At 41.2% G+C, this 20,350-nt stretch overlaps 1 protein-coding gene across 5 annotated transcripts in view; it reads left to right on the plus strand.

Annotated features, from left to right (window-relative positions):
- Nucleotides 1–18,277, plus strand: part of ZNF84 (zinc finger protein 84) — a 23,399-nt gene extending 5,122 nt beyond the window's left edge. For all 5 annotated transcript variants that reach the window (XM_025403542.1, XM_025403547.1, XM_025403543.1 and 2 more), the window contains 3 exons: nt 7,778–7,904; nt 8,580–8,675; nt 15,620–18,277. In XM_025403542.1, coding sequence (XP_025259327.1) covers nt 7,778–7,904; nt 8,580–8,675; nt 15,620–17,598 — 2,202 coding nt within the window. In that variant the 3' untranslated portion in view covers nt 17,599–18,277. The remainder of the gene's footprint in view (nt 1–7,777; nt 7,905–8,579; nt 8,676–15,619) is intronic.
- Nucleotides 18,278–20,350: the final 2,073 nt, after the last annotated feature.

The raw sequence follows: 20,350 nt of genomic DNA on the forward strand, positions 1-20,350 counted from the left end.
AGCCGGCCGGGTGGCGGACAGGGGAGCAACATACCCAGCACGCGCCAGCGGGACAAAAGGACACAAAAAAAAAAAAAAAAAAAAAAAAAAAAAAAAAAAGAAAATTTCAGAAATAAGCAATTTGTAATTTTTGAATTGCTTCCTGTTCTGAGAAGCATGATGAACTCTTGCACCGTTCCACCCAGGACCTGCCTCATCCCTTGGTCCAGCAGATGCATGCTGTATATGTTGCTTACCTGTCAGTCACTTGGGAGCCATCTGAGCTGTCAGATCAGCTCATGGTAATACGGTGCTTGTATTTTTGTAGCCCTTATTTTACTTAAAGTGGCTTCCATACATAAAAGTAGTGATGCTAGTAATTCGGATATATCAAAGAGAAGCTCTAAGTGAAAAGGTGAAAGTTCTAAACATAACGAAAAAGGTAGGCTGAGGTTGCTAAGGTCTATGGTAAGAACAAATTTATTCATGAAATTATGAAGAAGGAAAAATAAATACATGCTAATTCTGCTGTCACACCTCACACTGCAGAAGTTAGAGTTTCAGTATGTGGTAACTTTTATTACACTATGTTGTTATAATTGTTCTATTTTATTATTGTTGTTATTTACTTTTTACTGTACCTAATTCATAAACTGAACTTCACCATAGGTATGTATGTGTAGGAAAATAGCATAGTCTTTATAGGGTTTGGTACTGTCTGGTTTCAGGCATCCACCGGGGTCTTGGAACATCTCCTTTGTGGATAGGTGGGGGCTACTGTGGTGGGTAAATGTTCTCAAGAGAAATGCTAATAAATGCATGAACCTTACGGCATTTTTCATAGCATTCTTCAGAGTATGTCCCAAGGATAGAATGCCAGAGCAGGACTTCGTGACCATAATTATTTATTTTTTACCTTTTTAAACTGTAAGGCCTAATTTACATGCAGAAAAGTACATTTTAAAAAATACAGTTTGATGAATTATTGTCAGTGGAATATGCATGAAACCACCACTCAGGTCAAGAAATAGAATATTCTTAGCCCAGATGAGTCCCTTCATTGCCCTCTCCCAATTATCACAGCCTCTTCCTCCTGACAGAGGTAACCAGGATCCTTTTTGGTAACCATTTCCTGACTTTATAGTTCTGCTCCTCTCTGTGCATTCTTAAACACTATATTTGATTTTGTCTGCTGTAGGATATGCTCACTTCTGTCTTCTTTCACTTCACATTTTGTGACATTCACTACAATTGCAACTGCAGTCCTTCCTCCAATTGAGGTGGCTTCTTTATTTTTTATTTTTTTTGAGACAGAGTCTCACTCTGTCGCCAGGCTGGAGTGCAGTGGTGCAGTCTTGGCTCACCGCAACCTCTGCCTCCCGGGTTCAAGTGATTCTCCTGCCTCAGCCTCCCGAGTAGCTGGGACTACAGGCACCTGCCACCACACCCTGGTAACTTTTTCTGTTTTTAGCAGAGACGGGGTTTCACTGTGTTTGCCAGGATGATCTCGATCTCCTGACCTCGTGATCTGCCCGCCTTGGCCTCCCAAAGTGCTGGGATTACAGGCGTGAGCCACCGCGCCCGGCGAGGTGGCTTCTTGATGTCTAGTCAGTGTTCGCATTTCCAGTTCTCTCGTAACATTCAGAGGTTGGTGGTTGGTTGTTTGAATCAGAATCCCAGGAAGGTTCATACAATGCAGTTGGTTAATCTGTCTCTTCAATCTCCTTTAATCCGTTGGTTCTTACTTTTTTCTAGCCAAATTATTCGTTAAAGAAGCCAGGTCATTTTTCTGTATAGTTTCCTACTGTGTGGATTTTGCCACTTGCAACAGTGTTGTTAATGTTTGTCACCTGTATTTGGTGGTGTTAATATGTTTGTCATCTGTATTTGCTATAAATAGGTAAATTTAGAGTTGTGCTGTCCAATACAGAAGCCACTGGCCACACAGGACTATTTAAATTTAAATTAATTAAAATTAAATCCCACAGTCACGCTCGCCACATTTCAAAATGCTCAGTAGCCACAAGTTAGAGATCCATGAATTGGATAGCGTAGTTAAAGAATATTTCCGTCATCACAGAAAGTTATGTTGGACAGATCTGATCTAGAGAGTTGGTCACATTCAAGTTTAGCTTTTTTGGGCAAGAATGCTTCAGAGGTTGTGGTATGTACTTCTTTCAGAAGACACATGTTTGCTTGTCTTCTGAAAGAAGTTTGCTTGTGGTAACATTTATTTTTTTGAAACGGAGTCTCACTCTGTCACCAGGCCGAGTGCAGTGGCACAATTTTGGCTCACTGCAACCTCTGCCTCCTGGGTTCAAGTGATTCTCCTGCCTCATCTTCCTGAATAGTTGGGACTACAGATGCACGCTCCCATGCCCAGCTAATATTTTGTATTTTAGCGGAGACGGGGTTTCACTGTGTTGCCCAGGCTGGTTGCGAACTCCTGAGCTCAGACAATCCTCCTGCCTCGGGCTCCCAAAGTACTGGGATTACAGGTGTGAGCCACTGCACCCAGCCAGCATTTTTTAAATGATCATGGCATAGATGGATTATTTCATTGGGAGTTGCAAAATGGTGGCGTTACTTTGATCATTTCTTCTTGATCAATTTGTCAAGGCACAGGTTTCATCTTTTTGTCCCAAACCTGCCATTAGTCATTTCTACAGTAAATGGTATCTGAAATTTTGTTATTTGAAAGACTTTTCTTGCCAAAACATGGAAGTACGCTATATTTTGGCATATTGACTTTGTATACAGGAACTTCTTTTTTATTTTTATCTTTTATTTTTTTTTTAGGCAGAGTCTCACTCTGTCGCCCAGGCTGGAGTGCAGTGGCACAATCTCGGCTCACTGCAACCTCTGCCTCCCGGGTTGAAGCGATTCTCCTACCTCAGCCTCCTAAGTAGCTGGGACTACAGGTGTGCCACCGCACCCAGCTAATTTTTTTTTTTTTTTTTTTTTAGTAGAGATGGGGTTTCACCATATTGGCAGGCTGGTCTCAAACTCCTGACCTTGTGATCCACCCACCTCGGGCTCCCAAAATGCTGGGATTAAAGGCGTGTGCCACCACACCCGTCCAGGAACTTCTTAAGCTCACTTATTAGTTCTAATGATTTTTCTTTAGATTTGATTAGATTTTTCATATTAACAAAAACATCAGCAATAACTTTTTTTCTTTTTATTTTAAGAGGTATGGTCTCACTCTGTCACCCAGGATAGAGTGCAGTGGCACAGTCGTAGTTCACTGCAGCCTTGAACTCCTGGACTCGAACATGCCTCTCACCTCAGCCTCCCAAGGAGATGGGACTGCAGGCACATAATACTAAGTCCAGCTAGTTTAAATTTTTTTTTTTTTTTTGGTAGTGACAGGTTCTCACTATATTGCCCAGGCTGGTCTGGAACTCTTGGCCTCAAACAGTTCTCCTGCCTCACCCTATCAAATAGTTGAAATTATAGGCATGAGCCAGCACACCTGGCCAGATCATTTTATTTAAATGTTTGGAAGAATCAGCACTAAAACTGTATACATAGATCTTGCATGTTCTTTGAGGGAAAGTTTTAAATTGTGGGGTCAGTTTCTTTAACTGTTACAGGATTAATTCAGATTTTGTTTCTTCTTGTCACTTTGGGTTCATTGTTTTTCAAAGAATGTAGCTATTGGCCGGGTGCGGTGGCTCACACCTGTAATCCCAGCACTTTGGGAGGCTGAGTAGAGTGGATCATGAGGTCAAGAGATTGAGACCATCCTGGCCAACATGGTGAAAGACCATGTCTACTAATAATACAAAAAGTTAGCTGGGCATGGTGGCGGGCGCCTGTAATCCCAGCTACTCGGGAGGCTGAGGCAGGAGAATGAACCCGGGAGGCAGAGCTTGCAATGAGCCGAGATTGTGCCACACTGCACTCCAGCCTGGGCAACATAGCGAGACTCCGTCTCCAAAAAAAAAAAAAAAAAAGGAATATAGCTATTTCATCTAAGTAGTCAAGTATGTTGGCACAAGTTTATAATATCTTTTTTTTTTTTTTGTGGAGACGGAGTCTCGCTCTGTCGCCCAGGCTGGGGTGCAGTGGCCGGATCTCAGCTTACTGCAAGCTCCGCCTCCTGGGTTTACGCCATTCTGCTGCCTCAGCCTCCCAAGTAGCTGGGACTACAGGAGCCCACCACCTTGCCCGGCTAGTTTTTTGTATTTTTTAGTAGAGACGGGGTTTCACCGTGTTAGCCAGGATAGTCTCGATCTCCTGACCTCGTGATCTGCCCGTCTCGGCCTCCCAACGTGCTGGGATTACAGGCTTGAGCCACTGTGCCCAGCCTATAATATCTTTTAACAGCCTTATTGACGTATGACCTCAATAAGATCCTCCATTTTAATGTATAATTCAGTGATTTTTAAGTAAACTTATACGGTATAACCATCATCACAGTCTAGTTTTAGAAGATTTTCCTCACCCCAAAACAATCTTTGTGACATTTTTGGTCAATTCCTTTTCCCACGCGAGCCTAAGACAATAATTAATTTGCTTACTCTCAGCCAGGTGCAGTGGCTCACACCTGTAATCCCAGCACTTTGGGAAGCCGAGGTGGGTGGATCACCTGATGTCAGGAGTTCGAGACCAGCCTGGCCAACATCGTGAAACCTCGTCTCTACTAAAAATACAAAAATTAGTCAGGCGTGGTGGCAGGTGCCTGTAATCCCAGCTACTCAGGAGGCTGAGGCAGGAGAATTGCTTGAACCTGAGAGGTGGAGGTTGTAGTGAGCCAAGATCAGGCCACTGCACTCCAGCCTGGGTGACAGAATAAGACTGTGTCTGAAAAACAAACAAACAGAAATTAACTGGGTGTGGTGGCATGCACCTGTAGTCCCAGTTTCTCAGAAAGCTGAGTTGGGAGAATCACCTGAGCCTAGGAGGCAGAGGTTACAGCGAGCTATAATTGTGCCACTGCACTCCAGCCTGGGTGACAGAGCAAAACTCTGTCTCAAAAAAGAAAGAAAGAAATTTGCAGTTATCTGAATTGCTGTTCCCTTTAAGTGATGTGATTTTTTTTTCCTTCTAGCCATGTATGATGTGTCTGGGAGTGGATTTCCTCACTAGCCATGTGTGATGTGTCTGGGAGTGGATTTCCTCATGTTTATTGTCTGGCATTATCTGAACTTCTTGAATGTTTTGGTTTATATCTTTTGCCAGTTTTACAGAATATTCAGCTATCATTTCTTGAGACTTTATTTTCACCATGCTCTTTCTTTTCTCTTTCTGGGACTCTATGACACTCACGTTAGATTCTTTGGTATTATTTGATAGTGTCCTGAGCTCTGTTCATTTTTAAGTCATTTTCTCTCTGTTCAAAACTGACAGTTTCTGTAGATCTGTCTTCAAATTCTTTGACTCCTTTTAAAGTGTATCGTGTGCTATTAGGGTCAAATTTATTTTTTGATTTTCCGGTGGCATTCTAGATTTTTAAAAGATGCGTGCTTGTGTTTTCTTTTTATCTCAGGAGACTTTGAGACAGAAATCCATCTTGATCCAAAATCTAGTCACCTTTCTAAAATCTGTTTGGTTCTATCATCCCCTTTCTTGTAAGGTGTTTCATGGCTAACTTGGCAACAAGAAAGTGTCCTAGCTAAACTAACCACTTTCTGCCCCAGCCCCCACTGTGGCCTTTAATCTCATCACTATCCCATTCCCTATTATCCTGTCAGACTGATGTTTTTGTATCTCCTCAGTCCTCACAGTTTTTTGTTTTTGTTTTTTAAATCAAAGCTGCTTCTCCCAGAACGCCTTTGCCTCCTCTTTTTTTGTGGAAAACAACTAATTTTCTAAAACCCATTTCAATTTTACCTTTTGCATAGAGCCTAACTTTACACTCAAATAGAGTGAAGCGCTCCCTGCTTTTTATCCACACTGTACTCTCCTTTATTTCTTAGTTATTATAAATTTATTTTATTTGTAAGTGCATGTTTGCAGCCCTCTGTAAGACAATGTGACTTTTGAAAGTATTATTTTGTTATCTTCCTTCTTGGTGTTTTTGTGTATTGGTTTGTTTTTGAGATGGGGTCTCACTCTGTCACCCAAGCTGCGGTGCAGTGGTGCAATCACAGCTCACTGAAGCCCCGACCTCCCAGGTCAAGCAGTCTTCCCACCTCAGCCTCCCAAGTAACTGGGACTACTGGCATGTACCACCATATCCAGCTAATATTTATCTATATTTTTTTGTGGATACAAGATCTCACTCACTATATTACTCAGTTTGGTCTCAAACATTTGGGCTCAAGTGATCCTCCCGTGTTGGCCTCCCAAAGTGCTGGGATTATAGTTGTGAGCCCCCTTGCCTGTCCTATTTTCTTTCTTTTGCTACTACCTCTTCCAGTGCCACATTTGAGGTTCAGTAAATTTTTTTTTTTTTTTTTTTTTTTTTGAGACGGAGTCTCACTCTGTCGCCCAGGCTGGAGTGCAGTGGCCGGATCTCAGCTCACTGCAAGCTCCGCCTCCCAGGTTCACGCCATTCTCCTGCCTCAGCCTCCCGAGTAGCTGGGACTACAGGCGCCCGCCGCCTCGCCCGGCTAGTTTTTTGTATTTTTAGTAGAGACGGGGTTTCACCGTGTTAGCCAGGATGGTCTCGATCTCCTGACCTCGTGATCCGCCCGTCTCGGCCTCCCAAAGTGCTGGGATTACAGGCTTGAGCCACCGCGCCCGGCCTTCAGTAAATATTTTATTGGTGGTTCAGGGGGTTTAAAGTCACCTATTCCAGTTTGCGTGTCTTCTGTGAAGTCGTCAGAATCAAAATGGAGTCACTAGTGTGAATTTTTTTTTTTTTTTTAACCCCGACAGGTAGAGCTGGGGAAGCCTGTGAAAAGAGTGTTCTCACACTTCATGCCTGATAAAAATTATCACAAAAGACTGCAAAAGCCACAGCCTTGTACAAAGGCCATTGAAGCCTTACACAAAAATACTTTTATTGGGACATCTGCCCAGCAGCTGCCTGTCCAGCTTTGGACTGGTGTCACCCTTATTATTGATCTTTGTAGCCAGGGAGAACTGTTTCAGAACAATTACGTGATGCACCCCTTTTTTTTTTTTTTTTTGAGACGGAGTCTCGCTCTGTCCCCCAGGCTGGAACGCAATGGCTGGATCTCAGCTCACTGCAAGCTCCGCCTCCCGGGTTCACGCCATTCTCCTGCCTCAGCCTCCCGAGTAGCTGGGACTACAGGCGCCCGCCACCTCGCCCGGCTAGTTTTTTTGTATTTTTTTTAGTAGAGACGGGGTTTCACTGTGTTAGCCAGGATGGTCTTGATTTCCTGACCTCGTGATCCGCCCGTCTTGGCCTCCCAAAGTGCTGGGATTACAGGCTTGAGCTACCACGCCCGGCCACACCTCATTTTTTTCGTTTAAGAACTTTTGTCTTTCTTCCCATCCAAGTAATAACCAGGCCCGACCCTGCTTAGCTTCCGAGACCGGGCGCGTTGAGGGTGGTATGACTGTAGACACCTTTGTCTTTCTTTACTTCCCTGAATACACATGTAGTTTACTGTGGCCCGTGTCTTCCCATGGCAGTACTCTGTTCCCAAATAAACATCATTTTCTTCTGGAGAGCCTCTCTCTTTGTTCTTCAGGTTAACAGTTGTATAAATGGAAGGATGGAAGAATGCACAATGACATTTTATCACACAAAATATGCAAAGGTAGGGACATGGCATTTTGTATAACTTGTTATGAGAATAAAGTGCTCAAACTCCAATATTTTTTTCTCACATCATACAGTGTTAACTGCTTCAGGTTTACTAGCATTGTGCTCTTACAGGAGTCATTCTCATTTGATGATTTATCTGTGGACTTCACCCAAAAAGAGTGGCAGCTCCTGGATCCCTCTCAGAAGAATTTATACAAGGATGTGATGTTGGAGAACTATAGCAGCCTAGTGTCACTGGGTAATAAAAGCTTTCTTGAGTATCTCGGACCATGCCCAATGCATTGCCTTTTATTTTTAGTTGCTGGGAAGTTTCAGAAGCCTGTAGTTAGGCTTCTGAAATTTTTAGTGATTTTAGACCTGAAATTTAGATCACAGTTGCTTGGACTATGACACCAAGAAAGTATTTGGGTTTCACCTTTCAATAATGAAGTCGTAAGTTTGTTATGCAGCCTCTGAAACTTAAGTAGTAATAGTTTGAGTAATAGTTTGAGCAGTAGTGGTAGCACCTAATGCATGTAACTTACTGTATACCACATCTTATACCACATGCTTTACATATATCAACTCATTTAATCATCAGAGATTATGTGGCTAGTACCGTTATCCATTTTTCCTGATGAGAAAATCAAGGCCAAGAGAGGTTAAGTAACTTTCCCAAGAACTAACAACTATTAAATTAAAGAGCCTGAATGTAAACCCAGGCTTGCTGGCTCCAGAGCCTCTGAAGTGTTCAGTGGCTTTGTACTAGACCCTATTAGCCACCAGGGAGACTGTTACTGTAACTTTGAGAATTACTTACTCTGTTGAGGTACAGCTTTATCAGGCCAACTGTGATGTGAAACCTTGCTCATCTTCAGAGGCCCTAAACCCCAAGCATTTGGGCCCAAGGCCTTTGTAATTTTTCCCTTAACAGGGTATGAAGTTATGAAACCAGATGTCATCTTCAAATTGGAGCAAGGAGAAGAGCCATGGGTAGGAGATGGAGAAATTCCAAGTTCAGATTCTCCAGGTGAGTGCGTGAGAACCAGGCAGATGGGAGAAAGTGGAAGTCCCGTGTCATCTGGTCACTGATGGGTTGGCCTCTCTGAAATGTGCTTCAGGGATCTCTTTCCAAAATCTCTAAACCTTCGGTGGTACCTCAGAACAACTGACATTAGCTACTCAAGTAAGTCACATTTAGACGTAGCTTCTTTATAGCTTAAAATGAAATGTGTCCTGCTTATCTTGGCCATGATGTTATTCTCTGTGACATCTAGGACCTTGACTTCTTGTTTGGTATTCTGTCCTCACATGTTTAATCCCTTTCAGTCCCTCCTTCCCCTGTGGTCAAAGACACCTCCGTTTGTCCATTGAAGCATCTCGATTTTGTCTTCAATTTGGGTATCTCTGATGCCCAAAAGACCACCCTCCAAAGCCCCAGTCTGTTCAGTCTCATTATATTAGAAAATGGAGCGATTATTTCTCCCAATTTATCCTTATCCTCCCTTTTAAATTAGGTTCCTTTGTGTTTTTTTCCTACAGATTAGACACCATGAAGTATATGAATAATCCCTTTCCTTTTTTTTTTTTTTTTTTTTTTTTGAGACGGAGTCTCGTTAATGTCACCCAGACTGGAGTGCAATGGTGCGATCTCAGCTCACTACTCCACCTCCTGGGTTCAAGCGATTCTCCTGCCTCAGCCTTCCCAGCAGCTGGGACTACAGGCACATGCCACCATGCCCGGCCAATTTTTTTTTATTTTTAGTGGAGACGGGGTTTCACCATGTTGGTCAGGCTGGTCTCAAACTCCTGACCTCGTGATTCGCCTGCTTCAGCCTCCAAAGTGCTGGGATTACAGGTGTAAACCACTGCACATGGCCGAATAACGCCTTTCAACCATCCTTTCATGTTGTTTTAAATTTTTTTTCTGTTGGGAAAGTATCTTTTTAAAGCCTTCCTTCCTCAACTTCCACTTAAAACTAGGTCCGTGATGTCTCATTTTTGAAGTTGTCAAATTACTAGGTAGATCCAGATTTTAATATTTTACAAGCTACCTTAATGATGCCACCATATTTTATTTCCTAAAGCTTCCCACACTACTCTAATCAGTTGAACCTCTTTACTCATTATCTGCTTTGTGACATTGACTTACTTCAGGTTCCCTCCAAAGCAGACCCTCAGATACTTATGTGAGTGTAAGAACTTATTGGGGACGTGGTCCCCACAAAGGTAGTGAGAGAATGGACAAGTCAGACCATGGAAGTGCTGGGGGCATTAATGCCAGTGAAGGGTGGGCTGACGCTCTGACTACTGCTGTGGGTGGTGGATGCTCAGTTCTGCTGAGTGCCTCTGAGGCACTGTGAGAATATTCCTCAGTCTTGACACTCTGAGGTACCAGGAAGCCAGGTATTTATGTGCTAACTCCCATCTCTCATCTTGAGGTTTCCTCTGCCACAGTAAGTATCCAGAATGTCCAGGGTCCCTGCATACAGACCAGTCTTGTGCTTTCAGCTCGAGAAGGTTCTTGGGTGGAGAGTCGTGAGTGCCTCCGGTAGGAATCTGGTCAGCGTGTGGGTGAGGCGGTGGCAGCATCTGCTACAGACTTGTAACCTTTGCTTTCAAGGACCTCCATAGTATGACACTATTGCTGCCTGTTCAGTTATTTCTTCCTTCCCCCCATTCATGGTCAGTTCCATTTAAACATTTCTTAGTGTTTTCAGATATGTAATGTCTTGAACTTTTGAGGGTATTGTACTAGTGACCTAGAAATTCTTAATCCTTTCCATAGGAACTTGGTTTTCACTGCATTCATATTTATGAAATGTTCCTTGACTACCCCAGCCTAAATTTTTCTCAGCTTTTGCTGAAGTCCCATCTGTCACCTGATCATAGTATGTATAATATTTTTTAGAACGTTGGTCCCTGAGCTTTGTTTGCACACATGGATGCAGGGGCTTATAATTAAATGTCTTCACTTTAGTTATAGAACATGTAATATTTGATAAATTTCTTTCCAAAAGCCTTGTGTTTGTTTTTATAGACAGGGTCTTGGTCTGTTGCCCAGGTTGCAGTGTGGTGGCATGATCATAGGTCACTGCAGCCTCAAATTCCTGGGCTAAAGTGATCCTCTTGCTTCAGCCTCCTAAGTAGATGGGACTACAGGTGTGTGCCACCATGCCTGGTTTTTTGTTTTGTTTTGTTTTGTTTTTTGTTTTTTTGTTTTGTTTTATGTGGTAAGACTGGGATTTGTAATTTGAGAAACTTCTTGTCGTTTTTGTGTGCCCTTTTTAGTTGAGATCCACTCACCCAGTGGGGTTAATCCTTTACTGAAAAGGATTACAAAGACAGACCAGAAAATAAGTTCCAGAAACATAGGAGTTAAGAAGATGAGACATTTGTGTTCTTTTTTAAAAAAAATTCAGCACGTAAACACTGAACATTTGTTTTATTGCAAGGCAGTGGAGAGCTAATTATCAAGATTACACAAATGGGGACTGCGTGTCAGGGTCTCCAGGATCCCCCCATGTTCAGAGTCACTAGAAGGACTCACTGTACTCAGCATATTTGTACTTATGACTAAGATTTATTACAGTGACACTATAAGGACACAGCTGGATCACAAGTGAAAAAGGCACAGGCAGAGTCTGAAAGAACCCATTTGCAGGCGTCCTAAGCTCCCTCCTTCCCATAAGGGTCAAAGTTTACTATCCCCCTGCAGCAAAAATATAGTAACACGTGTGTTTGATGTTTCTGCCCAGGAAAGACCATTAGAGATAAGTGCCCAAGGTCTTTACTGGGAGCTGGTCCTATAGGTATTCTCTGCCTAACATGTGCTGATCATACTGTTTGTATACAGTCTCAGCATAGTAATTATCAGTTAGGAAATAGTAGGGACATTCCTGAAACCCATGTTCTCAGATGCCAGCCGAGGGCCAGTCTTGCAAACAGGACTTTCTATGGATGGTAGTTTCGGGCCTGAAGCTCTTTTCTACACAGACTACTTCAGAGAAAATAGAATATTTATTGACTTCTTTTATTTTTAAGTTATTGTGCTAGGTACTGTGGGTATAATAGAGCATTAGAGATATATATTTCCTGCTGACATAGTGTTTACTTGCTAGAGGACAAAAAAAGAACAGGGTAGTAAGTAAGCAGGAAAAAATTCAGATCCTGCTAAGTGTTATTACAGAAATAAATTAGATGAGAGAATGGGTTAGTCTGCTCAGTCTGCCATAACAAAATATCATATTCTGGGGAGCTTAAACAACAGAAATTGGTTTTCCAGTTTTGGAGATGGAAAGTCCAAGGTCAAGGTACCAGCATGGTTGTTTTCTGGGGAGGGCTCTCTTCCTGCCTTGTGAAGAGCCACCCTCTCACTATGTGTTCACATGGCCTTTCCCCAGTGTGTACATGGAGAGAGAGAAAGAGATAGATAGATATAGATGGATCTCTTGTGGGGTTTCTTTTTTCTTTTTCCTTTTTCGAGACAAGGTCTCACTCACCCAGCCTGGAGTGCAGTGGCACAATCATGGGTCACTGCAGCCTTGACCTCCTGGGCTCAAGTGATCCTCCCAAGCATCTGGGACTACAGGTGTGCACCACCACACCTAGCTAATTAAAAACAGGTTTTTTTTTTTTTTTTTTTTTGTACAGACACAGTTTCACTGTGTTGCCCAGGCTGCTCTCAAACTCTGGGGCTCAAGTAATCTGTCTGCCTCAGCCTCCCAAAGTGCTGAGATTACAGAGGTGGGCCACTGTGCCTGGCCTCATATCTATTTTTGTAAAGATGATAACCCTGTTTGATCAGGGTCCTCCCCTTATGACCTCATTTAATCTTATTTCCTTAGAGGTCCTATCTCCAAATGCAGCCATTCTGGAAGTTCTTCTTCAGTGTACAATTTTTGAGGAGATACATTTAGTCTATAACAGAGAAAGACATGGGAAAACTAATTGTAGACATGAAAGATGTGAAATGAGCATGGGGAAGAGTGTCTCCAAAAGGAATGACAAATAAGAATATGTTAAGTCAGAAAATGGTTTAGTTACTTTTAGAAACAGAATGGAAGCCCATGTGGCTGAGGTCAGTATGCCCGAGAGATGCAGATAAGTTGGAGAGAGTATGGAAACTAGATCATATCTCAACTTGTAGGCAACACAATGGAGTTATAAGCGAGTCAAGAAATTTTGAAAAGTAAAATCTGATTTAGAATTGTGAAAGTTTATTCTCACTGCCAAGTAGAAAATGTAATTGGAAGCAGGGAAACCAATTAGCAGGGTATTTCATTGAGATAATGTGATAGTTTAGAATACAGCAGAGAAAGTGATGGAGAGAGTGGGACTATTTGGGATATACCACAAATGACCAAATATAAGGCAATTACATTTTTCTAATAGGAAAAAAAAATAGGCCGGGCGCGGTGGCTCAAGCCTGTAATCCCAGCACTTTGGGAGGCCGAGACGGGTGGATCACAAGGTCAGGAGATTGAGACCATCCTGGCTAATCCGGTGAAACCCCGTCTCTACTAAAAAATACAAAAAACTAGCCGGGTGAGGTGGCGGGCGCCTGTAGTCCCAGCTACTCCGGAGGCTGAGGCAGGAGAATGGCATGAACCCGGGAGGCGGGGCTTGCAGTGAGCTGAGATCTGGCCACTGCACTCCAGCCTGGGCGACAGAGCGAGTCTCAAAAAAAAAAATAAATAAAGATGGGGGAAGGCAGATGTAAATTTAAAACACATACTTAAGTATTAATAGTTCAATAATTTGATAACATTTAAAATAACATGAATGTAAGTTTAATTTATAAATGTTTTATTTTCTTTTTTTTTTTTTTTTTGAGACGGAGTCTCGCTCTGCCGCCCAGGCTGGAGTGCAGTGGCCAGATCTCAGCTCACTGCAAGCTCCGCCTCCCGGGTTCACGCCATTCTCCTGCCTCAGCCTCCCGAGTAGCTGGGACTACAGGCGCCCGCCACGGCGCCCGGCTAGTTTTTTTTTGTATTTTTTTAGTAGAGACGGGGTTTCACCGTGTTAGCCAGGATGGTCTCGATCTCCTGACCTCGTGATCCGCCCATCTCGGCCTCCCAAAGTGCTGGGATTACAGGCTTGAGCCACCGCGCCCGGCCAAATGTTTTATTTTCTGCACCCATATTTTCTGATACCATTTTATCGAAACTTCACATACATCTCAAAATTAATATGTTAGGCCTAACACAGTGTCAATTGTGGGGGCCTGCACCTGTAATCCCAGCAACTTGGGAAGCTGAAGTGGAAGGACTACTTGAGCCTAGGAGTTTGAAACCAGCCTGAGCAACATGGTGAGATCCCATCCCTACAAAAAATTCTAAACATTATCTTGAGCATGGTGGCATGCACCTGTAGTCCCAGCTACTCAGGAGGCTTAGTTGGGAGGATCAGTTGAGCCCAGGAGTTCAAGGCTGCAGTGAGCTATAATTGCACCACTAAACTCCAGCCTGAGTGACAGGGCAAGACCCTGTCTCAAAAAACAGAATTAATATATTTATAGTGGAGTCTTGATTTGAACCCATGTATTTCTCCCTCAGTTTTCCTTAATGCATTAACACCATAATCTACCAAATTGTTCAAACTCCAAACCTAAGGGTAATTCTAGATTCTCTTTTTTCCTTTATTTTCTCCATACCAAATACATCAGCAAATCTTATTGATTCTACCTCCACCATATAATTCTACAAATATATTACCTTCAGTTGACATTTAAATTTGTAGAATGTTTTCACATTACTGATTATCTTTCTTACCTCTAGGTACAACCTCACAAAAAATTTGAAATATAGATTTTTGTTGAAAAATGGGCCCAGCATGTTGACTCATGCCTGAAACCCCAACACTCTGGGAGAGACCAAGTCTCTTACTGGTTTGGGAGGCTAAAGTGGGAGAATTGCTCGAGCCCAGGAGTTCAAGAGCAGCCTGAACAACATAGGGAGACCCCATCTCTACAAGAACAACAAAATTAGCCAGCCATGGTGGTTGCACACCTGTGTATTCTGGCTACTTGGGAGGCTTATGTAGGAGGATCTCTTGAGCCTTGAGGTTGAGGCTGCATCACAACACTACACTTCAATCTGGTCAACAGAGCAAGACCCTGTCTCAAAAAATACATATTTTGAAGTTCACTTATAATAGTATAAATGGTTATATCATGAGGATAATGGAAATAGAGCTATATAACAACTGACTGTCAAACTGTCAGATTATTTTTAGAATGGGAACTTGGGTCTTGGGATAGTTTTAGTGAAAGTACACATGGATTTTAAAGTTCTGTGCCTGAATAGTTTAGATGAAAGATGATATGGTTTGGAAAATGTGTTGCATAAGTGGCTTTCTTAATAGCAACGTGAAGATGCATATGGCAAGCTTAAATAAAACTTTAGAATGAGAACCAATATGCAAAATATTTCTCATTCTTTAAGCTTGAAATGACTACCTAATTTTTCTTTCAAATATGTTCATTTTCTTCTTAGTATTTACTACAGTGTATAGTTTTGTTGTTTTAAAAATATTATTTCTTTATCTTTTCCATTACAATGTAAATTTTATAATAACAGGAGCTTATTTTTTCTTTTGTGTCTCTGTACCTCACACACTACCTGGGCATAGTATATACTCAGAAAGTATTGAGTGAATTAATTACTCAAAACATTGGGTCAAAGCTTCTTCCAATCTTTTTTCTTTGCTTTTCATTGCTTTTCATGTGTTTTTTACATTCTCCATTTAATAAACATATTTGTCAACAACCAAAGGTGACTTAATCTCCAGTCAGTTTCCTGTTTCTGTTTTGAGTAGTTCCTTGCAATACCTAGAAGATTGTTATTATACTTGGGACTTACTTCAGACTAGGAAACTAAGCCTTAAAAGCAGCCAACCCCTCAACATAGCATTTCTAGTTTTTTTTTTTTTTTAGAAAGCACAACCAAACATTTTTTTTTTTTTCCTTTATAGAAGTCTGGAATGTAAATGGTAACATGATGTGGCACCAGGATAACCAAGACAAGCTTAAAATTATAAAAAGAGGTCATGAATGTGATGCATTTGGAAAAAATTTCAATCTGAACATGAACTTTGTTCCTTTAAGGAAATCAAACAACGAAGGTGACTTAGATGGATTGATTTTAAAACATCATTTAGATTTGCTTATTCCAAAAGGAGATTATGGAAAAGCAGAATCAGATGACTTTAATGTGTTTGATAATTTTTTTCTCCATTCCAAGCCTGAGGATACTGATACCTGGTTAAAGTACTATGACTGTGATAAATATAAAGAGAGCTATAAAAAGTCACAGATTATCATATATCATAGAAATCGTTTAGGGGAGAAACTCTATGAATGCAGTGAATGTAGGAAGCGCTTCAGTAAGAAACCAAGTCTCATTAAACATCAAAGCAGACATATAAGAGACATAGCCTTTGGCTGTGGTAATTGTGGCAAAACCTTTCCCCAGAAGTCTCAGTTTATTACACATCACAGAACTCATACAGGAGAAAAACCTTATAATTGTAGCCAGTGTGGGAAAGCCTTCTCCCAAAAGTCACAGCTCACATCCCATCAGCGGACACATACAGGAGAGAAACCGTATGAGTGTGGCGAATGTGGGAAAGCCTTCTCCCGGAAGTCACATCTCATATCGCATTGGAGAACACACACAGGAGAGAAACCCTATGGATGCAGTGAATGTGGGAGGGCCTTTAGTGAAAAGTCCAATCTCATTAACCATCAGAGAATTCATACCGGTGAGAAACCTTTTGAATGCAGGGAGTGTGGGAAAGCCTTCAGCAGGAAGTCACAACTCGTTACACATCACAGAACTCACACAGGAACAAAACCCTTTGGATGTAGTGACTGTAGAAAAGCTTTCTTTGAGAAGTCAGAGCTTATTAGACATCAGACAATTCATACTGGAGAGAAACCCTATGAATGCAGCGAGTGTAGGAAAGCATTTAGAGAGAGGTCCAGTCTCATTAATCATCAGAGAACCCACACAGGAGAGAAACCTCATGGATGCATTCAGTGTGGGAAGGCCTTCTCCCAGAAGTCACATCTCATATCACATCAGATGACACACACAGGAGAAAAACCCTTTATATGCAGTAAATGTGGGAAAGCCTTCAGCAGGAAATCACAGCTCGTTAGACATCAGAGAACTCATACGGGAGAAAAACCGTATGAATGCAGTGAGTGTGGGAAAGCTTTCAGTGAAAAATTAAGTCTCACTAATCATCAGAGAATTCATACAGGAGAGAAACCATATGTATGCAGTGAATGCGGGAAAGCCTTTTGTCAGAAGTCACATCTCATATCACATCAGAGGACACATACAGGGGAGAAACCCTATGAATGCACTGAATGTGGGAAGGCGTTTGGTGAGAAGTCAAGTCTTGCAACTCATCAGAGAACTCATACTGGAGAAAAACCGTATGAATGCAGGGACTGTGAAAAAGCTTTCTCCCAGAAATCACAGCTAAATACCCATCAGAGAATTCACACTGGAGAGAAACCCTATGAATGCAGTCTTTGTAGGAAAGCTTTTTTTGAGAAGTCGGAGCTAATTAGACATCTGAGAACTCATACAGGAGAAAAACCTTACGAATGCAGTGAATGTAGAAAAGCCTTCAGGGAGAAGTCAAGTCTCATCAATCATCAGAGAATACATACAGGAGAGAAGCCTTTTGAATGCAGTGAGTGTGGGAAAGCTTTCTCTCGGAAGTCCCACCTTATACCACATCAAAGGACACATACAGGTGAGAAACCCTACGGATGCAGTGAATGTAGGAAGGCCTTCTCTCAGAAATCACAGCTGGTTAATCATCAGAGAATTCATACAGGAGAGAAGCCTTATCAATGCATTGAATGTGGGAAAGCTTTCTCACAGAAGTCACAGCTCATCAATCATCAGAGAACTCATACAGTAAAAAAATCCTAGAAATACAGTTAATGGTAGTCTTTGACAGATCATCTTGGACTTCAGAAAATGCAATTATGATAACGTTTTTAGACAGTCACATTGTGTTATGTGTCTGCACTCCTTGAGGGTGAGAACTCTAAATGAGATGGTGTATGGAAAGCTGATCTTAATTCATAGAGTGAACCTATGAATGCAGTGCATCTCAACAACTTTTCAAACCATAGTGAAGCCTTACAGAGTAGAACATTCACAGCAAAGAAGAATCGTGTGAATATCAAAAAGCCTTCCAGAAGTCAAGTCTCCTAAGCTATTAGACATATTCCCACTGGAGATGAGGGAAAACCCCATGAATGCAGGAAATGAGGCAATATTTTTAAGAAATGACAGTTCATTGTACATAAGGAAATGCCCTTAGGAATGATGTTCTATGAAAGTACTAAATATGGGATAGTGCAACAAGTAACCAAACTATTTTGTATTTTGGAGAATTCATACTATGGAGAATCTAACAATTTAAAGACACTGGGAACACTTGCCCCTCAGTATAGTACTGTCAAGGGAAGCCATACACTTTTTGTAGACGTGGGTACCAAAAATACCCAATTCTAAGTGGTTGACAGTTGTTCACTTTGAAGTGTGAAGTTTTAAAAATATGTGAATAAAATTATGTGAATAAATTGGCCATTGAAACATCTAAGAAATTTCTTAGTGGTATTTGTGGCTTATCTTCTAGTGTCACATATGTTTTGCGTTTTGAACTGACATATAATTTAATTGGGATTATGAAATGCATATGCCTTATAGTGCCTCTGATGTCTGTGAAGACACACTACACACCACTGGTTTTTATTTTTTAACAATAATATAGAGAATGGAAAGTCATGTAACATGGCTACATTAATAAGTACCTTGAGTGATAACCCATTTCTTTTTCCTTATTATAGACATACATAAGGGGTCTTTTGTTTTTACTGACCTTTCTATTCAGTAACTGAAGCCAACATTATGTAAGTCTTCTGCATCCTCAGAGTCTGAGTAACAGTTTATATAAAATAAATACGCAAAGGCAGGAACCACAGAATAACCATAGTAATATATAACTGAATTAGCAAAATAAAGATATTTGAACTACACTACAACACCCAAACTAAATGAAATAAAGTAGTGCTGTATCAAATCTTTTTCTCATTTAGTGAGATGTCTCCATATATTTTTTATATATATATCTATGTATCTTAAGTGATATGTAACCCAAATACCACTATTTTAACTTACCGTGATAAAGTATCATGGATATTTTGTGCTGCTATTATGCTTTTTGTGTTGCATAAAATATCTTGTAAAAATTAGATGAATGAATAAATTATTAAAAAATCACATTTCTGGCCGGGCGCGGTGGCTCACGCCTGTAATCCCAGCACTTTGGGAGGCTGAGGCGGGCGGATCACGAGGTCAGGAGATCGAGACCATCCTGGCTAACACGGTGAAACCCCGTCTCTACTAAAAATGCAAAAAATTAGCCGGGCGAGGCGGCGGGCGCCTGTAGTCCCAGCTACTCGGGAGGCTGAGGCAGGAGAATGGCGTGAACCCGGGAGGCAGAGCTTGCAGTGAGCCGAGATCGCGCCACTGCACTCCAGCCTGGGCGACTAAGCGAGACTCTGTCTCAAAAAAAAAAAAAAAAAAAAAAAAAAATCACATTTCTGAAGATGTAAAGTATTAGGGAATTTTATGCTGGAAAAACATTTTTGACATTCAAGGAAGCCTATTTTCTAGCAAATTGCTGTGGTCACTGGAAAAGTACATATGATCCTGAACTTACAATGGGGTTACATCCCAATAAACCCATTGTAAGTTGAAAGCATTGTAAGTCGAAAATGCATTTAATATACCCAACCTACCAAACATCATAGCTTAGCCTAGCCTACCTTAAACATTCTCAGAACACATTCTAATGCATCGTCTGTTTTATCAAAAGGTGTTGAATATCTGATGTAATTATTGAATACTGAAAGTGAAAAATAGTAGTTGTATGGATACCATTGTAATGTTGAGAAACTGTAAGTCACATCCTCTTAAGTCAGGAACTATCTGTATTAGGAAACAAGATTTCCATTTTATCATTTGAAATGTATTTGACTCTTTCCCTAGTTGCATTATCCCCATGGAAAACTTCACATTGACAACTTACATTATTTAAGTATACTTCCATAAAAATGCATGAACCATCCCTTAGCTAAGTAAGGATTTTGTAATGTTCTCTCAATGTTGCTTGACAAAGTTAATATTTTTTGTATGCTGATGAAATTTAGAAAAGTCCAATATTGAGCTTGATTGCAAACTTACAAAAAATCAAGGCTTCACCTTTTATGTTCAAATTGTTGTATCAGTATGGTATTTTGCACCTTTACCATGAACAGTATTTTCTTCTTTAATTATTGATTTTGCAACATTTTGGGAAAGTTGGAATTTTAAATAAATGAGAATAATTTTCTAAACCAGCATCCCAGTTCAACAGCCAAATAATTCTGTCTTTCTGTGCTGTAATTTTAAAGCATCTAATTTTCCAACTTTTTATTCATACTCAAGTGTATGAACTTCCTGGCTGGGCATGGTGGCTCACGCCTGTAATCCCAGCACTTTGGGAGGCTGAGGAGGGTGGATCACTTGAGGTCAGGAATTCAAGACCAACATGTTCATGGCCAACATGGTGAAACCCTGTCTTTACTAAAAATTGGCTGGGCGTGGTGGCTCATGCCTGTAGTCCAAGCAC

This window comes from Theropithecus gelada, chromosome 11 (assembly GCF_003255815.1).
Source record: "Theropithecus gelada isolate Dixy chromosome 11, Tgel_1.0, whole genome shotgun sequence".
Taxonomy (NCBI): Eukaryota; Metazoa; Chordata; class Mammalia; order Primates; family Cercopithecidae; genus Theropithecus; species Theropithecus gelada.